The 24,567-nt window shown below is 40.0% G+C and overlaps 1 protein-coding gene and 1 long non-coding RNA gene across 2 annotated transcripts; both read right to left on the bottom strand.

The window, feature by feature from the left end:
- Positions 1–2,497: 2,497 nt before the first annotated feature.
- LOC123690471 (histone-lysine N-methyltransferase eggless) lies at positions 2,498–22,708 on the bottom strand. The gene is made up of 20 exons (XM_045633894.1): positions 22,541–22,708; positions 22,083–22,200; positions 21,086–21,203; positions 20,616–20,770; positions 19,638–19,831; positions 18,698–18,781; positions 18,259–18,369; positions 17,658–17,806; positions 17,152–17,347; positions 16,573–16,740; positions 15,678–15,814; positions 15,506–15,569; positions 14,942–15,055; positions 13,193–13,309; positions 12,028–12,164; positions 5,558–5,685; positions 5,249–5,315; positions 4,034–4,118; positions 3,151–3,360; positions 2,498–2,674 (listed from the first exon to the last, which is right to left on the bottom strand). Exons 1-19 carry the CDS (start codon positions 22,706–22,708, stop codon positions 3,154–3,156), a joined length of 2,517 nt encoding a protein of 838 aa, XP_045489850.1. The 3' UTR covers positions 2,498–2,674; positions 3,151–3,153.
- Positions 22,709–22,999: 291 nt separating this feature from the next.
- Positions 23,000–24,138, bottom strand: LOC123690485. The gene is made up of 3 exons (XR_006751105.1): positions 24,035–24,138; positions 23,427–23,507; positions 23,000–23,017 (listed from the first exon to the last, which is right to left on the bottom strand). It is a non-coding gene; the product is annotated as an uncharacterized LOC123690485 (long non-coding RNA).
- Positions 24,139–24,567: the final 429 nt, after the last annotated feature.

Genomic DNA, 24,567 nt, shown 5'->3' with positions numbered 1-24,567 from the left:
TTTTAGTGTTTTATTTGTATTAATTAGTGTCTTACCTATGTCGGTTTATAATATGATTAACACCAAAAAAAATTTTTTCAATTTAAACCAATGGTCTAAGATCCCGTGGGAGGTCGTCCTTCACCGATCTGATAACCAGATGAGACGTATTTTTTATTAAATATTTTTTATAAACATAATTGCTTGCCTATTGAAAAGTGGTACTGGCTATTTTTAATTAAATGAACTTTTATCGATTTTTTTTCATCACCTTCATCCTTTTGATAACCAAATGAAATTTATTTGACTGATAGTTTTTAATACACAGAATATGCCTAGGTATGCTTGCCTACTCATTTAAGTGTATAACTACCTGGCAAACAGGTAAGTCAAAATAGGTGTCTCCATCGATCTGCTAACTTATCTAGGCATATTCTGTGTATCAAAAACTATCAGTCAAATAAATTTCATTTGGTTATCAGATCGGTGAAGGACGACCTCCCACGGGCTTTCCTACTACAATGAATTACCACGAGGTAAGGCACAACCCTAATGCCTTTTGTCATTTGATAGAAAAAATACCAAGTTACGGGACGTGTCTTTTGAAGTTATACTTCTGTAGGCGCGGTATGAAAAATAGATGAGAGTGAAATTTTTAAATGCGCGCGCACCGTGACACAAAATTAACAGAATAAAGTTAGGTCTAAGTGGCATGAAAATCAATAACTATGTTGAAGTTGTATATTCTGTGAATAAACAAATATTATTTTGGTGTTTTTAAATCGATTTCATATACGACGTTGATAGTATTTACTAATAAAATCTTTTTGATAAATTTTATTATTTATCCTTAATCAATACTGCATTTTAGTTATTTTTTTTCGATACGCCAAAGAAGTATAACTTCTAACGCGTGTACATAAGTACACACACTCTTTTTTAAATTTATTGTCAAGATATTCACTTTCCCGTAGAATTCTGACATTCCGTGTTGATATTAGATAAATATAATTTCATTATTTAGCTGGCATCACTGTTAATTTGAGATTTAGTAAACCTTTAAAAAAAAATAATGTTATCTATACTTGTGCGTTTTTACTGTTTGTGATGAAAAGGGATGTAATTTTCACTCGCCGTAAAACCACTTTTAATGTGAAGCACTGCATTTAATAAAATGGATACATTCACAAATAAAATGTATGTGTTGAAGATGTTCACTCGTATTTAAATTGAAAAATGTGCCCGGTCAAAAGGCTTTCAAAACATGACAGCTGTCAGAATTCTACAGAATTAAAAATTAGAGCAATAGAACAAAAAAGTTTTAAACGTCATTTTGCTGTTATGGAAATTTTTTTTTTAATTTTCGACTGTTAGATCAATAGGATGCAATTATTAGGAAAACCTTCTGTACGTTATATATGCCTTATAAGGGAAAATTAGAAAAAACGGGAAATGTAAGGAAACAAAACTCAGTCTATACTTTTTATTCATTCACAATTCAGTTGTTTACAAAAACATACAATTTTCAATTATAATTAAACTATTTATTTAATTATCACAATGTAAGAATTACAAACCAAAGATTAACTACTAAAATGTGATTATTAACCTAGAAAACACTATACGATTGACTTTCGTTAAAGATGACATGATCAGACCAACCCTATTCAATATACCAGAACCTGTTTCTTCTGATATGAATACTACATTCTTATTATACTTTCAGCAAGAGTATTTCCTGTAGTGTGCTATTAGTTATTATTAATGGCCTGTCAAATCAGACCAACATTAATTTAAGTTTACAATAAGCGTACCTACATGAAGATTATTGCATCATTAGTGGCAATTTTGATATGAACATACTATTTGAATAAATGTACAACAAAATATTGGAACGAAGTTCCTTACGGCAGGCTTGGAGGGGATAGGGATTTTGCTGAGACATGCGCAGGCGCGACAGTCGCATACACAAGCGAGTAGTGTATGATACCTTTCTCTGTCTCCCTCTTTCTTTTCGTTCTCTCATCCCTTCTCTTTCTATTACCACTCCACCCCGCCAATGCGTAGTATATACTCATGAATTCATGGACAAGCACGCGAATATTCACATTATATATACATTTTACTCATGAGTAGCCACGTTTATTTTGCAATTTGTGTCAATTCTACATTAGCCGAAGGAACTTCGTTCCTACCTGGTGTCCCACGACACCACATTATTTCTTTTTTAATTTAAGAAAACTGATGGTTATAAAAAATGTATTCTATTTATGTCTTACTGTGTACTTATGTCAGGCGGCAACTGCAGAGTATATACATAAAAGAGATTAAAACTATTGATATCTTTAAACCTATACTCCAATAATTACAATTGATTAAAAAAAACATAATTTTTAATATTTTTAGATGATAAACGTAAATAATTAATCAACTAAAACAAGCGGCCATCGTGGATGAAAAGATGTCAAAACAAAATTATATTTTAAAGATGTTATAAACGCTGCAAACGTACATAATTAACTACATTTTTTATTATGTAGTTACAATAAGTATTCAATGAAAAATTGCTATTCTCTCCAGTCAGAAAGTGGGAAATAAATCTAATACAATTATTATGATACGAAAATATTAACTAATTATGACGTCACAACACAAATATGAAGATTAAAAATATTGGCAGTGAATGCAGATAATACTGAAACAAAGAATTGTAGGTATATTAGTAACCCGTCAATAATGGTTCATATCAATTTTTTTAACTTCCTTCGTCCCGGAAACAACTTTGTCTATTAATGAGTTTTTATTTGTTTCTATACTCGGTTCGGTCCTTCGAGCCGGATTTTTTTAGTTAAATCATAAACTAAAGACATTTTACATTTTTTGCCTTGATGTCAGAAATAACTTAATAATTATAGAAAAAATACCATTTTCAATTACGTGTTAATGTTCTCTCTTATGTTACAAGCAAATAATAATTCAAATAACTGTCAACAATATTCGGCTATAACTATACATATCGAAAGCTACTGAAATCATTTGGATGAATCTTAGTTCCAGTTGGAATATTTTAATTATTCAACGTCCTCTTTGTAAAAAATATTTATTCTAGTTACATAGCAAAACTAAAAAAGTACCGATGGAAAGTTTAATTGAAAAACAATGGATACATACCAACTACAACAGCCGTCCTCTACAATTTGTCTCCCCGCAGTAGCAGTACAGAACTTTCCCGGGAACCGAACCGATGTCATAGTTGTAGTTCCAAGTCAGCTCTTTGCCGGCCTTTATGTGCGTGCTCGCGAAGAACGCGACCCACGGGAAACGCGGATCGTGCGTGTCAACGAACACGTTTTGTACGAATACGTTCGGGCAGCATGAGTGCTGGAAACAAAAGTTACTTCACTTTTACCACTCACTTGTGCATTCAAACTCCTTTGTACTATTCGATTTTTCTGTGTGCAAAAACTAGCACATTAAAAACAATAATCGAGAAAAAAGAAAGTAAATTGACCTTTGACCATTTGATTTGTATTCTAGGATTTTATAAATTGTGTAATCGCATCGAATAAAGGCTATTTAGCGACGTATACGCAATTTAATACAATCTATTATTTTTTAATAACATTAAAACGCATTGTTCACGGTTCAAGAGTTATTATAGACGTGAGAACGTCTAAAAAATCGACAAAGGCAGGATGCACGGACGAAAAAATATGACTCATTGTCCGGTTACGCTCATTGTCCCCTTTACTCATTTTCCGCTTAATCTCTTCCTCTGGATCGACCTATGCGTCCGAGGATCCACTCCTCCTTTGTATCCATACAAAATAGTGATAATTCAATAAGTGATTCAATTATATTTATAAAAGTAAAGAATCAATTATCGTCCGAAAACCGACGTTATAGACAACCATTTTTTTGCTGCAAACTTAAACAACATAAATTTAAGCCAGTTCAATAAATTAAATTGATTATCCTGTGGTAACTTTTTACATATATTTTAAGAACTTGCATATCAGCTGTGTGCTTTCTAGTATATGAAAAGCTCACTTACGTTAAGATATCGTCCAATGTTGCCTTGCACCTTAGCGTCCATGATGTAACACGCCTCGTCCTCGCCAAATAATTTACGAACAGATCTATAAAACAATTTTGTTTCAATTGTTAATCGGTTTATTTGCTAAGATAATACAAAGTCGTACAATTATATATATAGATATAATATATAGATAGGCATGCAAATGTCAGATTAATTATAACAATGTCATATAATAAGAACATTAACATGATGTCATGAGAATCAGTTATTTATAATTGGTATCATACTTATGATCTAAATACTCGCCTACGCTATATAGGCACCTTGCCTATAAAAATTCATTCACCTTCCCCATGAAAGAATCACGGCAGTGATCAAAACTTCTATGAAGGTGATTAAATAGTTTTATAGCTATATCGTGGTGCTAGATTAGTGCCCGAAAGAATCCGAATAAAAAATGGATTCCGCCGGACCTACCCATTACAAAGCAAACGCTAACAAATGCAAAAGAAACTGGAATTAATTAATTTCTTAACCATATCCTATGCTCAATCATGACTTTTGCAATTCGCAATTCATGAATCCGAGATATAAACTTTTTAATTTTTAGTTTATTTTATTAATTTTTTTATAAGATTTGAAATATTGTTATTAAAAAAAATCATATATGTACAGTCAAAACCGTTTACGAAGACATCGTTTAGAATAACATACCGGTTATATTGACCAAAATCAAAGGTCCCGGCTGAATTCTATTCTATTAGGTTTTTAATAACAACGTCATCAGCTGTTACGATACTCGTAATCGATGTTGTTATAACAGATTTTTACTGTATACTAGCGGACCCGACAGACGTTGTCCTGTCTACATGTCTTTAATTTGAAAATTTCAAACTTTTTTAATAAGCTAAAACATTCTGGACCATTTTGATGAAAATTATTATTCAAATGTTATGACAATATCTAACGATCCAGCACATGGTCTACAATAACACAATGATGTCAGATCCAATGTAAAACATTCCAAAATCAACAACTACTAATAAATTAAAAATTAATTAAAAAAACATTGTCCAGCGGACAAAATTGTGAATCTAAACCATTCCCCCCTTAGATCCCCTTGAACACACACAAAAAATTTCGTCAAAATCGGTCCAGTCGTTTGAGAGAAGTTCAGTGACATACACACTCACATATAAAGATAGGAAATTAAAACGCGTAATTACTCACCTATGCCTAGAAACAAAATCACCGTCCCCCATTTCAGCTGCAGCTGTAAAACGGGACGGCTCACGAACTGTAAATTAATTAATATGATTCATTAAAAAAACTAACTAATATCATATAACTATATTTTAGCATATTTTATATTAATTGTCCCGAGTATCAAACCCGGAATTCCAGGTCAAACTACTCCAGATACACTTTAGCGCGTAATATTTTAATATAAATTAAGCTAAAATTATTATTGATTTTAAATAATAAACAATAATTGCCATTAACTACAAATACTAAAAAATACAATTAAAACCAACCAACCTTCCTCATCATCACTGATTGTGATACATCCATCTTCGCCATTCCCTTCTTTTTCCGTCTCATCCTGTTTCAATTCAGTCTTGATTGTTTTGTTTTCTTCTTCCATCTTTCGTTTTCTCAAACGCTTACTGAAAATTAATAAACTCATACAAATGAAATTATTGCCAGTTAAAATTAACAGCAGTGCTTGTTCGACGCGATTATTGTGAATTGGATTTTTCTATCTGTGTGCGGAATTAACGAGAGGAAACCAGGAAAATTAAAAAAAAAAATAGCAGACCTGACAGACGTTGTCCTGCATGATATTTCAAACGAATAGTAATAATATATATTAAACTAAGTATGAGAGTACTGACTGCAACGCCATCTGCCGGCCTGATTTGTAAATCTAAACCATACAGGACGTCTCCCAAACGTCGCCGTCCGGCTGTCTAACGCAACGCACGTGTCGATTGCGCGCATTCGGACCCGATTTTATTTTTATTAACTATCGCGGCTTTTATTGAAAAGCACGTAATAGTTGCCCTGAGGTGCAGTCACAAACCAGCTGAAGCTACTATTTGGTGACGCCCGCTCGCCGCCTATCCTGTAACCCTTTGGGATTCGGGAAAAGCGGTGGAGCGCGCAATGTACCGGTAGTTTCGGGTCGTGCGTGACAGCCTCCTGGCTTCAGTTAAGTTATTTTTATTTTTATAACATGAAGCGCACTCCGCAGATCGGCGATGATAAGCAGCCGCCCCGCCCGCAGCGCCCACGCTCCTATGCCAGTCGAGCGAGGCCACCTGCGGATGCTGAGGCAGCCGCCGCCACAGCCGGACCATCATTCCAAGTGCGCGACACAACGCACAGCTCGCCCGCAGCGAAGCAGCAAGCTGCGTCAAGCTTGTACAGCTTTGCGGAGCCAGCTTCGCAGCAGACGAGCCGCAGCCGATCCCTAGAAGTCCCCAGGGACCGTCATCCGTCGCATCAAAAACGTGACCTAACTCCAGCGGCTAGGATTAAGAAAACGGTACGCATAGCCCTCCCTCACCGCACCCCGCAAGTTTCCGTCGCTACGTCGGCCGTGACGTCATCAAACGGAGCGGCGATATCGCGGCGTGCCACCGACGTTACGCCGGCCGAGACCGCATTCCTGAGCGTTGAGTCATCGCCTCGCGCCACCGATAGCGTCATACAATCCGACCCGCCCGCCCCGCGGGCCCCGCAACAAATTGTGTCTACTGTGACGTCATTTGTACATTCCGAGACATCGCCGCATGTCACCGAGACGCGGGCCGTGTGCCAACGCCGCGCGTCCGTAACAAATAGTGAGTGTTCTGGTATTGACGAACTGTTGCGAATGCTCGATCGCGACCCGGGTACTAGTGCCGCGTCTTCGCCGCGGACGGCATTCGAGTCAGACTTGATCTTTTTGGCTCAGTCAGCCGCATGCTCGTTCGCGTCGCGCGGGATGCTGCGCGCTATGGCCCGGTACGCAAAATCGCGTGAAGAAGCGCTACGCAACAGCGGTATATTAGAGTCGCCGCTCACCGAAGCCGAGCAGCGGGAGTTGGCGCTGATTCGCGACGAGTGTCGCTTCCCAGCGCGCACCCCTGCCACCCCTGTACGCCGCCCGTTTTCAGCCGTTGACCCCGGCTCGGAAGGTGAGTCTGTGGCAAAGCGCCCATGTGCTGTGGCACCCACAGCAGCTACTCCAGGTTCCACTGGGGACCCTCGGCTGGCGCCAGGTCGCCGCCTTGACCTGGGACCTCCAGTCCAGCCGCCACCTTTAACTGTTCCGCCACCCGCCGCCCCTTTGGCTGGCAGGGCGGGGAACGCCAACGCACCCCCTGGTGCCACCGGTGCCTCACCTGGACCTGCTGCTCCCGTTGCTCCTGCTGACGACGACGCCGCCCCTGCGCTGGTGGCGCCCTCCTCATACGCAGCGATGGTGACCGCACCTACGGTCCACGCACAGCCCCCCAGGGCCCCTGTGGCCCCGAAGAAGCCATCATATCCGCCCATTGTGATCGAGTTTCTCCCCAATTATGTACATCATTTGGGGAGGATCAGCCAACTGCTTGGACGTTCCGCCAACACCAGGGCATACGGTAAGGGCTACCGTATATCTCCCGAAACAGCTGACGAATACCGGGTGGTCCAGCGCTACCTCACAGACCTGGAGAAGGAGGACCGCCGGGTCTCTTGGTTCTCATACTCTCTTCCAGCGGAGCAGGACCTCAAGGTGGCGATCCGGGGAATACCAGTCACCACCGACCCCGAGGAACTGGCCCAGGCGCTACGAGCCCTTGGATACGAGCCTGAGTACATACGCCCAATTCGTGCCAGAAAAGGTCGACCAGGGTGCATTTTTCTCGCCGTCCTGCGGCGAACACCTGACATCACCCCTGCCATTTACAGTATAACCGAGCTGCTTTACATGACAGGGGTAACGATTGAAGCCTGGCGCGGGAAGCAGGGCCCTGCACAGTGTCATCGTTGCCAATCGTTTAGGCACTCTTCGGTTAATTGTCATCGACGAATGGCGTGCGTTCGTTGCGCAGGGGAGCATCGCGCGGCGGACTGCACGAGACCGAGGGACGTGCCGGCGACTTGCGCCAACTGCGGGGGCCCACACCCCGCCTGCCATTCGTCGTGCCCGGTCCGCAAGGAGGAGGAACAAAACCGGCGCGCGGGCACATTTGCCCGAACTGCGCCCTCTCGCCCCTTGCGCCAACGCCACGAGCAACCACAAAAAGAAACTTCTCAGCAGACCGCGAGTGCGACATCAGCGGCCGCTCCTTCGACGTCTGGCGTCGCCCCTACAGGCGAAGTGGACGACTTCATCACCGTGCGGCACCGCACAAGACGTGGTGGCCGCAGACGAGGTCGTGCTCCACCCTCGCTTGCCGCTCAGGAGGCAAGCCGCGCTGCCGCGCTCCATGCAGTCACCACCGACGTCGCCAACCGCGCCGCCACCGCAGCTACTACACCTACACCAGCTCATGAACGCGCTGCCACTGCACCACCTCGCACAGCACCATCTTCGCGCTCGCGCACCAGGTCCCGCGCGCGCCGGCCACAAATGGAGGAGGCGCTGTCGGCGATCGCCAATATTCTCCAGGCTGTACAAGCCGGGGACAACCCAGCCGCGCTCTTCAGGAGAGCGGCATCGGCCTTCAAGGGCCCAACCCGAGGCCGCAGTCGACGATGATGGGGGGCCTCCGGCTCCTACACTGGAATGCGCGTGGCCTCGCGGGTAAGGTCACATATCTAAAACATGTACTCAGCTCACAGGACATCGACATCGCCCTGGTCAGCGAGACGCACCTAGCCGCCACAGCTAGACTCCGCATGCCGGGTTACGAAGTCTACCGCCAGCACCGTGTCGACGCCCGTGGTTACGCCTACCGTGGTTTGGCGGTCATGGTGAGACGCCGGATACCACACAGATTGCTGCCAGATGTGGTGGTAACCGAATGCGATGCCCTCGGCGTGGAGCTACAACTCGCAGGTCGCCCCACTGGATTCTTCGCGGTCTACGCGCCACCCAACAATCGGTATACCACAACAGATCTCCAAGAGCTCCTCGCTGCCGCCCATCCCTGCGTCATAGCTGGGGATTGGAACGCGAAGCACCCGGCGTGGAACTCGAGAACTTCAAACCCGAGGGGTAGGCGCCTGCTGCACGACGCCGAGACGCTGGACTTTTCAGTGTCCGGCCCAGACGTGCCGACACACTACCCCGATCAAGCCAGCCACAGAGAGGACACCATTGACATCGTGGTCCACCAGGGACTGACGTGCCAGATGACGCAGGATGTGATCGTCGACGAGTTCCGGTCCGATCACCTTCCCGTGGTTGTCACTCTGGTGAACTCCTCACCGAACATGATACTTCATACACCGCTTCGCCGGAAGTGCATTGACTGGAGGGTCTTCGAGCGAGCCCTAAATGACGCACCCCAGCCGCGCCCACCCGTCACCCCAGCGGCTATTAACGAACTTGCTGCATCCTTTACCACACTGTTACAGAGTGCATTGGACGCAGCTACCACCGAGCGTCCTCTACCAGCCACGTACAAACAGTTGCCGCCCCGTTTGCTGGCGCTCATCCGCCGCAAACGCGCCCTACGTCGACGCTGGCAACAGACCCGCTGTCCGCGCATGCGTGCAGAACTGCACGCCTTCGCCGATCGGGTCAAGGCTGCACTCAACGACCACGCCTCCGAGTCGTGGGACCGCGGCCTTGATGAGGCCAGCACGGATTGGGTACGGCTGCACCGCCTTTGCAGGCGTCTCAGTGGCACAGCCGACCCCATCCGCCCCTTGCGACACCCAGACGGCACACTGCGCTACGACGCCGAGGGCCGCGCCGAGCTGTTCGCGGACCACCTTCAACACCAGTTCTCCCCTAACCCTGCGGAGGACCCAGCCCGTGCGCTAGAGGTCGAGACCGCCGTCGCCGAGCAGCTGGGCGCCCCTCCACCGGCAGACGAAGAGGTGCTGTTCTTCTCGCCGAGCGCCGTCAAGAAACAAGCAGCGCGGCTCAAGCTCAGGAAGGCCCCCGGCCCAGACGGTATCACAAACGCAGCACTGCGTCACCTGCCCCACCGTGCGGTGGTGACGCTTATGCGTCTCTTCAATGCGATCCTCCGGACCGCACACTTCCCCGAAGCCTGGAAGGAGGCAAAAGTTATCATGTTGCCCAAAAAGGGCAAAAGCGTCTTCGACCCGGCGAGTTATCGCCCTATCTCATTACTCGCCACGCAATCCAAGCTGTTCGAGGCCATGTTGCTGCCGACAATCAGGCGACACTTTACTCCGAGGCCCGAACAGTTTGGATTCCGAAGTGAACATTCCACCACCCTCCAGCTGTCGAGAGTACTGCACGACATCACCGCCGCTCTTAACAAGAAAGAGGCGGCGGCTGCAGTATTTCTCGACATGGAGAAAGCCTTTGACCGGGTCTGGCACGCGGGACTTGTGCACAGGCTCCTCGCTTCCGACATCCCGCGGCGCGTGGTGGCTATCATCCGCTCCTTCCTTCTCGACCGGCGGTTCCACGTCTCCGTCGAGGGGGTGAAGTCGAGCTGCCGGCCGATCACCGCGGGGGTCCCGCAGGGCAGCTGCTTGTCACCGAGCCTGTACTCTATTTATACCGATGATGTTCCAGTCGCTGCGGGGTGTGCGGTGTCATTGTTTGCGGACGACACCGCCTACATCGCAACGGCATTCAACGCGCGCTACGCAGGCGTCAAGCTGCAGAGGTCGCTGGATGCCCTTCCCGCCTGGTTGGCTGAGCGGCGCCTGACCGCAAATGCCGCCAAGACCCAGGCCATAGTCTTTGGCCGGCGACACCTCCCGCCACCGCTCCAGCTACAAGGGGTCGAGATCCAGTGGCGCCCCAAAGCAACCTACCTAGGCGTCACATTGGACCGAGGCCTCACAATGCGCCACCACATCGCTGCAGCCACGGGCCGCGCAAAGGCGGTTGCCGTGAAACTACGCCCTGTGCTCCAGTCGTCGCTGCCTATAAAGCGCAAACTGGCGCTCTACAAGCAATACCTCAGACCGCACCTTACGTACGCGGCGCCCGCGTGGTATGCGCTTGCGGCCGAGACGCACCGACGTCGGTTGCGGGCCGTGCAGAGTACCACACTGCGGCGTATAGTCAACGCGCCGCGCTACGTAAGGAATACCACCATTCAACGTGACCTCAAACAGGAGAGCCTGGATGACTTTATCAGCGCGCTGGCGAGACGCATGTTCGAGCGTGCGGACGCCTCCGGCTTCCAGCACCTCCAGAATCTCGCCCCGCTCCACACCAGGCCTCCCGACCACCGCCGATCCTTCCCGCGCGAGCTAGTGCGCGAGGAGGACTCCGATTCCTAAAGAAGTACCTACGCATTCTCCACCCCCGCTGACACACAACAACATTGCAGCCAAGACGCTACATAGCAACTAAAAGACCCAGGGCCGCTCCAGGCCCGCCACAACGACCACCCCGCCCTTGAGCGGGGCGCGAAACTGATACCCCCCGCAAGCCCACGGGCGTAACGGGGCTCCCGGCGCCACCCACGGGTGCAGCGCGGAAGACAGCAATTGTGTGTCTCCCAAACGCATATAAAAAACATTCAAATCGATCCAACCGTTTAAGAGGACTTCAGTGACATACATACACACGTTCAGCAGAGTTGTATTAAAGAGCAAATATATAATATAAAGATATTACATACACTTTCTTGTCTCCGTTTCTAACTAGTTTTTTTAATGTAGTATGGTGGTCTAGTTATACATATAGTTAATTACTAATGATACTAGTAATTATAATAACGGTCCTATATTGAACGTGGCATTTCTAGAATATAGCTACTCACTCACACTACCCACATTACTCACACTACTACTACTTTTTACTATAACTAGTATTTCGCAAAACTAAGATGTTAAAATCAGCCCTTCCCTTGCACATATCCCGTACAACTTACTTGAACTGTACGGCCTCAGGTATGGGTGAGTAGCCAACAGGTTTGAACTCTTCATCCTCGCTCTGAGTCTTCATTTCCTCTTCTTCTTCTTCCTCCTCTTCAGTCTCACTCTCGTCTGATGTTTTAGTACTTTCTTTCTGTAAGTGTTCTGTCATATAAGCCCTAAAATCTCAAAAGTCTTGGCGCACCATGCAAATATACAAAAAAACGGGCCTACAAGTAACGCAAATATTTTAATGAGTTGAAAGTAACTGAATTTCTTGTTTAGACATTTTTTTTAAATTTCTGCTTGATTTTTTATAAATATAAAGCAATGTTGTTTGTCATTGTCAAACGATTCACATGTAGTGGGCCCGAAACCACTGATCGAATGAAGACATAAATACGTTCTAGATGTGTTTCGGAACTTTTTTCGGAAGCTTTTGAACCTCTCTATCTAGTATTTTTAAAGTCAAAATTGCAGTTAAATTAAAACGTTGCCGTAACTAAGAAGACTTAATGCCTGTTATATATTTTACCGCAAACTGACCATAGTGATTAAAGCTAGCACGAATCAAGAGATAAATCATCAAATGTATAGTTTATCTATCGATAAAAATAATAATAAAAATCTTAACTAGATCGGGATTTTCTATTAGAGCATTTTGGAGATGACATTAAACTAGATATTAAGTTATACGCACATGTACACATTGACAGAATACTCGCAAGTGAGTTGTGGGCCTTTTAAAGGAAGAAAAACCTTTATTATACACAATAACAGGATATTTAAGTAAAATAAAGTACACTAGCTCCCAAACTAGGATTCCATGTGTTGTGGGCAGCCATTCTTTTACTTTTGACTTGTTAACTGTACTTGACAATAATTTCTACATAACACAATTTAAAATTAAACTATCTTTACACATCTAAACAATAAGAATATTTATATAGGTAATGTGAGTTTTAAAATACAATTAGTAAGAATATCGTTTTTAAGTAAGTGGTTAAAGATTGGCCTCGGAAGGAGAAAAAGCGTTGGGCTAAGAAAATTCGTTTTGTGGGTTGCTATATGAAGTATATAAGTTTTGTATATAAATGTTGTGTATGAACTTCGAAATGCGAAAGTGGCGCTTAATACGTTTTGCTTTCAAAACACAAAGAAACAAATGCTATCTATAATTACCTTATCTAGAGCCTTAATGGATTCCGGGATATCTTCTTCGTAGCCTTCCTTTGTCTGCTCCACGACCTCTATGTAGTCCAACTCGGCCAAGTATTCATCGCCCTCGTTTAAACCGTCCTAAAAATTCCATACAAGTTTTTTTTTAATTTAAATGTTTTGAGATATGTTACCGAAACAATTTTTTAAGTGGTATTTGTTATAACTTATATTTTTAGGAAGACCTAATAAGGTACTTGTTACTTAGTGAAGTGAAACTTCTATAGGCGCAGGAGGGTAAAATTTTTACGGAACGTCACGAAGACGTGCAGCGTTTTTGTCGAAGAAAAGGAATAGAGACCGATTGAAAGAGAGAAGGGAGATAGAGGAAATAATTACTATATTAGTTTATTTATTAGTTTTGTAGGTACATACTAGAACGATAGATGGCAATTCTGTCGCATAACGCCTTGTGCAGAAAACCCAGATTTTTTAAATTTATTTATAATATAATTAGGATGTTTACAGTTAGTAAACTGAAGATAGATATTTGTAATGAAGTGATTAGATACTGGTACTACTGCCATAGGAATAATTAATTTACAAAATTTTACTTCTGTGCGTGCGTACACTCACTTTATTATTATTACTTTACCCAAGGCGTCCCTAGACTATGGGACCCCAAAGAAAAGTAACTTAAATATCGTAGATAGGACAATTTGCTGAAAGACTTTATTTTAATTTGTACTTATCCCGTCTGGGAATCGAACCGACTCAAATGTGAAAAAAACCCCTAATTTTTTATTCAAATTAAGTGAATAGACAAAGATAATAATTCTTTTTAATTAAGATAAATTCATTTCATAAATAGCAATGATTATTCGCAAATTTTGATTACCCGCTTCATTAAATACTTTAGATTTAAGTTGTACATATTTAAAGGTAAGGTAAGGTAAGCGCTTTCCTTCCGTTCATGTATCCCACGGCAGAGACTTACAAACATTGGAAGGTTCTCACTATAATACTACGCAAACACTCACTTCTCAAATATGACCCACACCTCAATGAGTTTTTTAGGTTTTGTATGGCACAGTGCATTTTTTCTACGCTTATTAGCGTAGAAAAAATGCACTGTGCCATACAAAACCCTTTCGCACAAGCTTTGCTCAAAAATTCTTCTGTTTTTTGGGTGATTACTTATATAACAAGGTCAACACTTCTCTCTCCATATATCCCCTAACAAAAAATGAGTGCAAGAAGACGGTAACACTGTGGCTATTGGACTTAAACTATGAGGTTACCGAGAAAATGCTTATCATAACTAAATAGTTGAGCATAAAGTTTGACACAAATTTTATGTAAATTTTAGTTAATAATTATTTGGAGTATAATTGTGCAATATTTTTACGTCAATTATTCAGAACACACACATACACAGACACACATACACAAACACACACGCATACACCATGTGGTTTCCTTATAATTAATATAATTGTCTATTCTTTACATATAATCATTTTGTCGATCCGAAGTGGTGGAGGCCTGATGACCTGTAACACAGGTGCACAACCTTTAACAGGCATCAGTCTCACTTAAGCAATAGCAGTGATCCAAATAAGAATGACAATTATTGTATATGTTTTTGTTTTTGTGAGAAAATAAAAATAAATATATTATTATATATTATTATTATTATTTAAAAAAACATTCGATCGCACTATAACATAATATGCAGAGGAAAATGTTATGTTAGCAATCTGTTCTACTCACCAGGTTGGCAGTAGCGTCTGTAAGTAGATTTCCAACGTAAATACAGATAAAGCAACCCTTGGGAACATCATTTAAAGCCCGAATTCCCCAGCCTCTATTCGGAGTTTTAAAAACCTGTATAGAAAAAAATTTAATTAGCCTAACCTAACTTGACTTGACTATTTGTGAAGAGCCACATTTAGAATTAAAAATCAGCCCTAAATTTTCACGTGGGTTTTTTGTTAAAACAGGGGGCAAACGAGCAGAAGGCTCACCTGATGTTAACTGATACTGCTGCCCATGCACATTCAATGCCAAACCACTCGCGAGTGAGTGAAGAGTGTTTTTCTACTTTTATAAATTGGTACGTTCTTTTCTTGAAGGACCCTAAGTCAAATTGGTTCGGAAATACTTCAGTTTTAATATTACACTTTTATAAAGGATAATAACATTAAACTTAAAACTTAGTTTACACGAAACTGTTGAAACCATTATAAGAATAGTTGGTTTGCAATTGCAGAACATTCTGCTTCGAAGGACCAAAACAGTCAGTATGAAATATTTATATATTTTGCTTTAACTTACCTGCAATTTCAATTGTAATGGATGTTGAACGACTCGATTTAAACACGTCGATTTACACTTGCATCTGCAATACATAGCAATTTTAGAATTATATTTTTTCTGTGTAGTATGACATCCTTCAATTGAAATGTTAGATATCCCACTTTACATATGGGTTCCGCTTTCTGATTACCTAGAGTTACACTCGTAAATGCCTGTACGCAATGGTTCAGGCAAGCGTTTGTAGTCATAACCAACATCTTCTCCCTCTATTCCGATAGTTTTAGCTCCCTCTAGCGTCAACTTCCAGCAGGCACATTTCGTTTTGTCCTGAAAAACAGTTATAAAATACATAAAGCACCATTTACTTTGCATTCATATATATTTCTTTAAACAGGAGTGTTAAAATTATGTCATCGGGTGTGTATGACGCAGTCACCTAGCTTAATAAGCCGTTCAATTAACAGCCTAGCCTTTCAACTGAAATAAATTTAGCTGTAGCGTTTGCATGCAAAAAACTAGCTGGCTTAAATTTAGGCCATTCGCACGATGTGACCATGTAGCAGAAAAGTAAACCATCTGACGCAAAAAATATTAAATTAAAAAATGAAATTACTCGAGTTAGTTATAGCTACACATCATTATTGTCCTCCACTGTACTTGTTGATTTTCATTAAATTTTGGAAAACACCATCAAAGTCTCCAACGGGCTAGACTTACTTAAGCTAGTTGGCTACGACATATAGATTATATCCCTATTGTCCACAGTATCGATGTCTTAAATATTACAATGTATTTATTTATATTATGCTCACTGTTATGGTTAAGATATTTCTCATTCTTATATTTGTTTGTTAGTAATATTAATAAGAATATTTCATGCATTAAAATAGAATAATAAGATGTTACAGTTGGAATTTTGTAAAGTTCCGTTAGTTAAATTGAAAAAAAAAAAACATTTTCAAATTCAATGTCCGACGTATATTTTACGTACGACGTACGCTAGTATGTGCACATTGTACGTAGGCACGAACTTATACGCATGGCTTATACTTCTGGCCTTGAAACACTGTCAATTCCAGGCGTACCTCACAATCATCTTCACAGTCACACCCACATAGAAACTCCGGGTCCAAGTTGAGTGGTACTCCCGCTGTCGGCGTCCTCTCCGTGCTATACGCACAGAATTCAGGCAGCGAACCATCGTAGAAATTCACGCACGGGACCGGCACGTTCTCTTTGCCATTCGATAGATCCTAGAATGCGTATCAAGTCAATTCTGTAGATTAAAATTAATCCGTAGTTATTTCAACTTTATTGTTGTAGAAATTTGTATATATGTATGCAGTCTTGGCATATAATATATTAATTTATTTATATACACGTACAACAAGAAGGGTATGATAAAAACCTACAATTCACAAATTAGATATTACCTAAAGTTTTTTCTAGGCTTCTAGTTTTCTAGGAGAAATTGCTTACGAAGAATCAAAAGCATGCAGAAATCACGATTACAAAAGAATCTCAGTTAGAATTAACAAAAATAAATTTACAGTACAAGCATTACTTAAATATATAAACAAGTTTTAACACCATTTTAGTGTATCATATCTAAAACCAATGACAATTAAGGGAAAGAAAAAAACAATTTTTCTTTCATCACTCACCTTCTTAGAAACGACGTACTTATTGATAACAAATTCGGCCAAACAATGTGTGTTAGGTCCAAAGTCGAACAGATCCACGCCCATATCCGATTTGATCGTTTGCAGATAACGCAACAGTTCCTCCATGTTACGTATACGACGTCCGCAAGGCGCGCGATACATTACGCGTTTGTCGTATTTTGACCGGACTATTTGCCTGTACACAATATGAAATATAGGATAAATAATCAAGATAATCCTTTCTGGGCCTTGTGAATTGTGATTGTGTCTTAATTATATTTATCTTAATTTATTCTCTTTTTACGCCGGCTTTTTCTCTCGGCCTACGCCCTCTGTCTTTGCCGATGAGTAGGGATGCCTACAAGTTCGAATTGATTGACGTGGAATAAGTGATACCTAGATGATCTTATGTTCCAAAATAAACGTATTTTTTTATTTTTTTTTTATTTTTTATATAAATAAATACTATAAAATAAAGTCTTTACCTAAAGAAAATTTCAACCAACCTTTCCCAACCACTGAGCAGTGGTTTTGCGAGTGGATTGTACGTGAGAAGATCCTTCAACGACATGACATCTTTTCTCTTACAATTCGGTCCACAGACGTGATTCGCGGATATTTTGTATGGACGCACTGCTTTTTTTGGAGTATAGTACTGGAAATACAATAAATTGAACTACAGTCAAAAATGTTATAACGACAGCGAAGGGACAACTAATATTTGATCGTAAAAACCGATAGTCGTGACAGCCGATGACGTTCTTATTAAAAACCTAATATGAATTTAGCCAGGACCTTTTTCGAAATTATTGCATTCTTTTACGAATATGGATAAATTGGACAAAGAAGTCAAAAAAGTTATACTAAATAAAAAATGAATAATTAAGAACCTTGTAATAACGTTCTAGCTTCATTTCACTAAAGGAAATAATGTAAGGCTGTCATTTAAAAATGGACTTTAACTCAAAAATATAGGGTCTCATATCCAACAATAGATCTAACATGAGTTTGATAAGTAGTAACCACTTTAGTTAGTACGTATACGTTGATACGTACGTGTCATATTTTTGTATTAAAAAATCCAAGTTTTTTAAAGTAGAAGCTTACCACGACTCGACTATAGAAGCTGTCTAGCTTTATGGGTGTGGGGTTCGACACTGGTGGGGGCGTGGGCGTGGCTGTCGACTTCTTCGCTACTGCGCGTTGGCGACGTAGATCCTGAGGGAAGGTAGCTTCCAGTACAAGTGAACATATTTATGGCACCTTTAAATCAGTGGCAGTAGATACGAAGATTTAACATATGGATATTAAAAAATAAAATAGTAATTCCTACAAATGTGTTTGTCAAAAATTGTGTCATTTGTTTAAAAAAAGCTTAAATACGGATAGGTACAAACTTTTACCCATTATTTCAAATCAAACATTTAATAAGCCTATAGATTAAATTAAAATTAAAAATATATACATATATCTAAATTATAATATAAAAATAAAATAAAGAAAAAAATTTTTTTTTGTTTAAAATTAAAATAGCTTTGCAATATACCTCATTATTAATATCTTTGATATTCTGTAACTCCGTCGACTTTTGTTCATCTGATCGCATGTACTCCACAATCGGCATATTTGGCTAAAAATAAAACATATTTAAATTTACCTATACAGGTATGATTATGGCAAAGATTCTGTCCTGGGTTTTATTACTGTACCCGTAAAACCGTTGAAAATTATCCGTAATTAGAATATAACTTTGCTGAGAGCCCCGGAAAAATATCTTTATTCAGCAGTACTGGTATAAAAACCTCTTCTGAATAAAAACAAAATTGTGTCACGAATTGTAGTACCCAAGGACATACGTACTACGTATATGTATACGTAATAACTAGACCCCGTTATCTTACTCTTAGTTTGGAGGCAGTTAAAATGGTGATGAAGAGGACAATTCTTTGTTTTTAATATAGTGGCGGAGAGTTCTTCTCTTCCATTCTAAGTGCTTAATTTGAGAACTGGCAATAAATATAAAATTAGAAATATTTATTTTTTGACGTTTATAAGTGTACATTGTGTTACCTATATGAATAAATGATTACGAATTGAATTGAATTTGATTACAAAGAACTAGTTTTTAAGTTAGATACATTTGTAGCGGTCAAAAATTATTGTCATTTTTTAAACGGATTTTTACAAGCAGGCCACGTTTGACTTCATACAATTTGAAAAAAAATGTGTTAATTTATTATAAAAAAAAATGTATACAATAATAAAATCTTTCACTTTTATTTATTTAATAAATCTGATATCTTTTGATAGATTATTGAGTGAGTAAATCAATGTAGTTTTTATGGACTAATTTAATTTTTTTATTTTTTATTTTAGAAATTGCCCCATTACTATGCCCCAACTGAGCGTATATAACGGGGTTTAGTAATGACTTAAATTTAAAAAAAAAATAGAAAATTAAGACGGTAGAATAACTGATGAAATACCCTCGAAACCGTTTGCGGTCGCGGCATAGCTCTCTGCCGCTGTCTACCCGCAGCCTGAATCTCGCGGTAAAGGGGTTCGAGTCTAGTGGAACCACGATAAATCCATTCCAGCCTAGCCTTAGATTCACCCATTAGAAACTGCACTAGAACTAGCGACGCATCTACTTTGACAACCTTTGATGGCCACCATTTGTCTGTAAGTAATTAAATAAAATTAATAGAACACTTTTTTCTAGATGACATAAAGACGAGTTAAAAATAAGTTGAAGAACTATTTTTAGATATATGCATTTATCGCGCTCGTAAACAAGACTGCTGTTCACGCAAAATCAGTGTCAGTCAAAGAAGGATGACAATTATCGATTTTGACTTTGACACACGAACCGGAGAGGGTAGATATAGTTAAATTTTAACCGTCGTCGCGTATAGACCGCAAACCGTACTGCATTTTATTCATCATTTTTTAAGGATCCATGGTTTGGAGTGAGACATGTCACCGTGTTAAGTGCTAGTTTTAGTCTTATCGACTGCTGGATTCCTTTTATTATACTGACACGTGACAGCCCAGCGCAAATTATTTTACCGAGGGAAGGGAGCATCCTGTATATAGCTTCCGGATACCCAGGCCCACACAACTGCTATGGTTAACTTAAAATATTTTCAAACTTTTCAAAATCATGATTTAAATTATATTATTCTATAAATAAACCACTTAAAAACTTTCTAATTATATAATTTATTGGGTACGTCTTAGAATCGGACAACATCTATTTTTCCATTCCTCTAAATGTTAAGGGTAGTCCAGCCAATTTTTTTTTTTAATTTTTAGATTTTTTTTATGATATACCATTAATAAATACATACAACCCTAAATTTTCAACTACTATCAACCCCTATTTTTTAAATATAAATTATATACATGGCATAACGACGTTTGCCAGGTCAGCTAGTATACTATATTAATGCTTTGTAACTCACCCTTCCACTCAGTCTTAATTGTCTCGTTGGCCTTCACAAAGAGTCGCGAAAATGGATGAACTTCCTCCCACACTTGAGTGGAATATTCACAGACGAGACGCGTGTCGGCATGGGTCGCGTATTGGGCGTAGCCATCGTCAAAGAATATTAAATATCTGTAATATATTACCAATAAACCTTGAAGAAGGATAATTTAGTTTTATAGTAAGAGCAAATAGATACTATTTTTACAAATGATAAATGAAATACAAAGTATATATACAACATATTATATAAAACATAGTATGAGCCTCTAATCGAGTTCGTGCGTTTAAATCACGGCTGCATCATTGGATTTGTCTTTCTATTGCGAAAGACTCGTTAATTCATTTAAGTAAATTTTCTCTCACAGATCTACACTCTTCGAAGATAACTAAGTCAAATATCGTCCAATACATATGTTCTGTATTGGACGATATTAAAACTCTTACCTGAAGCTATTAACAGGATTAGGGACTTCAGCCACAATACCAGAATAGAACTTCTCTCGTAGCTTGCTGTCTTTTCCAACCTCAACAGATCCTTGAAACAGCGCTATGACCCGTGTACCTACAATAGATTTAACTCACCTTAAACCTGCTGCTTCGCTAATAAACGTTAAAAACAAAAGTCTGTGGTGATCTTTTGAAGTTGTCAGTTGTCAAATGTCACTTTGATTATCTCTGGTTATCTATCAAAATGTTATCCATGTGTGCATATACCTACTAATAGACCAATTACGTGGCAACAATACTATTAAAGATGGCTTAAATTATCGAAATAAAATTATTTTCAGCGTTTCATGTGCAGCAATAGTTTTTGTGGGCAGGAGGCAAACGAGCAAGCTAGGTATGGGTATGGGTCACTTTGAATTGATAGCCGACGCCCATAGACACCTGCAATGCCAGGAGCTAGCAGTAGTGTTCCCAACCCAAGTGCCTCAAAAAGCTCTTAATTGTGGAACAGGCATTTCGTATTCTGCCTCAAAATCCGATGACGGAATTAAATATTTCGTTCTGGCAATGTAGTATAACTTTTACTAGCAAATAGTATTAGGCTCGGTTTTATTAGATGCCTGAGAAGGAGCAGTGTTGGCCTAGTGGCTTCAGCGTGCGAATCTCATACTTGAGGTCGTAGGTTCGATCCCCGGCTGTGCACCAATGGACTTTCTATGTGTGCATTTAACATTTGCTCGAACGGTGAAGGAAAACATCGTGAGGAAACCGACATGTCTTAGACCCAAAAAGTCGGCCACGTGTTAGGCACTGAAGGCTGATTACCTACTTGCCCATTAGATTTAAAAATGATCATGGAAAAGATTCAGAAATCTGAGGCCAAGACCTAAATAGGTTGTAGCGCCACTGATTTATTTATTTTTTATTATATGCTTTTACTCCTAACACTAAGTTTAAATATGAATCAGATAGATACAAATAGTATTCAACTTACCAATAGTCATCCTCGCATTGGCTGGTTCGCAATAAGCCAAATTTCGTGCGCTGAGCGTCTTATACACATTCTTCTGGGACTTATCGAATTTGATACGACACATGGAAAATGGCGAACTCTGTAACAAAAGTAGATATTTCTTGTCAACAGGGTGGTTCGATTGCCGTAACAGTATTTGTTAGACTGGCACAAATGGCTCACCAATACTATCAACGAAAGTTTCGTACAAACTACAGTTCACGTATTCCTACGTACGTACGTACAACTTTTGTTACCGCCATGATTCCAAAATCATTTAAACTATACAAACTTTCATAAACATTTTTACATACTTTGCATTCATGCAAATTAACCTCAGAGAATATCTGATTATGGCTGATAGCCGATTGTAGATGTATTTAAAAAAAAACTTTGCATTAAGTTACTATTTTAAGATAAATTAATTAAACTAAGCTCACCGACGCCCCAATGACTTCAACGATATGCGCTTTGCCCCATGTCCCAAACATATTCCTCATGGCATACACTGGCATTCCAGGTCTTAAGTGTGCTCGTTCTAGTTCGCCGACAGGTGGCAGATCCGGCGGTGCGTTCTCCGTAGACAATTGTACTACTGTTATGTCCATGTTCTGTGGGAAATTTCCTCTCTATCAATTTTATAAGGCGCATTCACCTCGTTTTAGTCTAAATGAGAACATGCTAAGCAAGATCAAATTAAAATAGTTTGTGTGAGAATAAGCAGTATGCTGTCCCGCTCTAAGGCCTATTGGCCGCACCAATAGCGTCATCGCATTTTAGGTTTATTTTCGTTACGGAATTTCTTGATTCGGTCGCCGCGATCAAAGCCCGCGATAACATCTATGAAATAGCTTATTAAATTTGAATTACTCACATCGTCGTTACGTTACGTCGTCGTTGGTTACGCCTGTATTATCCTGTCAAGAAAAAACCATTAAATTAATATTAAGGTCTGATAACCATTAGATAATTACGTATACTGTATACTGTGCTAATGATAATATAAATAAATAAAAATATGCGTTTACTGCACAAAACGTTATGCGACAGAATCACCATCTAAAGTCCTTATACGTAAATATGAGTCATAACACATCATCCCTTTCAGACTTTCTCTCAACCGGTCTCACTCTCTCAATTTTCTTCGCCAAAAACGCTGCCATTTTCGTGACGTTCCATAAAAATTTTACCCTTATACGCCTAAAGAAATTCCACTTCAAAAATTGGTAATATAAAGGCTAAACAGGAGTGCTTCCAGGAAATTGGTGGAAAGAAGCTAAGTGTACAAAAAAAGCATTTTCTAGAGATTGTTAATAAACAACTCACACTGTTAGTTTTCTCGCTATCAGCCTTTCGTTTCGCGGGTGTCTCGACGCTTGACGCCATACGCCGTTTCGAGAGACGCGTCTGGTAAATAATAAAAAAATCAGTAGAAAATAAATAAAAATATTAAAAAAGGTGAGGATGAAGGGTATAGAGCGGGCAAAAAGAGCTCTTCGTTCGTATGTTTCACTTGAAATATTATAATAATAAAATAAGAAACATTTAGCTTAGGGCAATATATGAAGTATGAGTGAGAACAATCAAATGCTCCTATATCTTATTGGTTCACCGTGTAGTTGACATTATTAATAATATCAACACGTGTTTAAGTACGTCTCCACTGAGGTACTGCGTACGTTCTGAAGTATATATACGTACGTACGTTTGTACTTATCTTCAGAACGCACAAACGTACGTAATCTCTAAAAGTATATTTATATATAAAATCAACGTTTTAAATAGTTTTAAGTCAACGTAATTTTGATGCATTTTAGAATAAATCTTATATAACTTAATGTTCATGTACTATGTGTCTCATAATATTAAATTAAATGAGAATGCGTGACCAAATCAGTAAACCCCTAAATCAATCTATAAACTCCATAACATACCTCCATATTATGTGTTTCAGGGCACGTAACCTGTAAACAACCAATTAGAAGATGATTAAAATTCATTTGAATACAAATTATTTCTAGAGATCATCGAACGTTTTTTCAACTGCGAAGTTACCCAAGGACCCTTACGCAAAATTAATTTTCTTGGAGTAAGGAGATAATAAAGAAAATACAGAAACCTGGGCTCAAATTCAAGCAATGATTGCATTTTCTTATTATTAAAGATTTATAGTGATTAGTGTGTCTCTTTTATCGTCTCTTTTTCGTTATATCGACTTTCAAATCACAAGGATGCTAATAATGCTAAAGACTAACTATTTTGACAACTACATTATTTATACAACAACAAATAAAACGTGTCTGATTATATAAGCGTTTAACAAAAACACTCATAGGCAAAAGAAACCTTAAGGAATGTTTTATGTTGATTAATAGATTAAAATGAAAAGCATCGGTTAAGTGAAATTTTTGATTATTTTGTTATTGTTGAAATATAATTAATGTGTTGTTGGAAAACGTAAGTTTCG

This window comes from Pieris rapae, chromosome W, assembly GCF_905147795.1.
Source record: "Pieris rapae chromosome W, ilPieRapa1.1, whole genome shotgun sequence".
Lineage (NCBI taxonomy): Eukaryota > Metazoa > Arthropoda > Insecta > Lepidoptera > Pieridae > Pieris > Pieris rapae.
The sequence above is the reverse complement of the archived record's forward strand: the minus strand, read 5'-3'. Positions and strand labels throughout refer to the sequence as shown.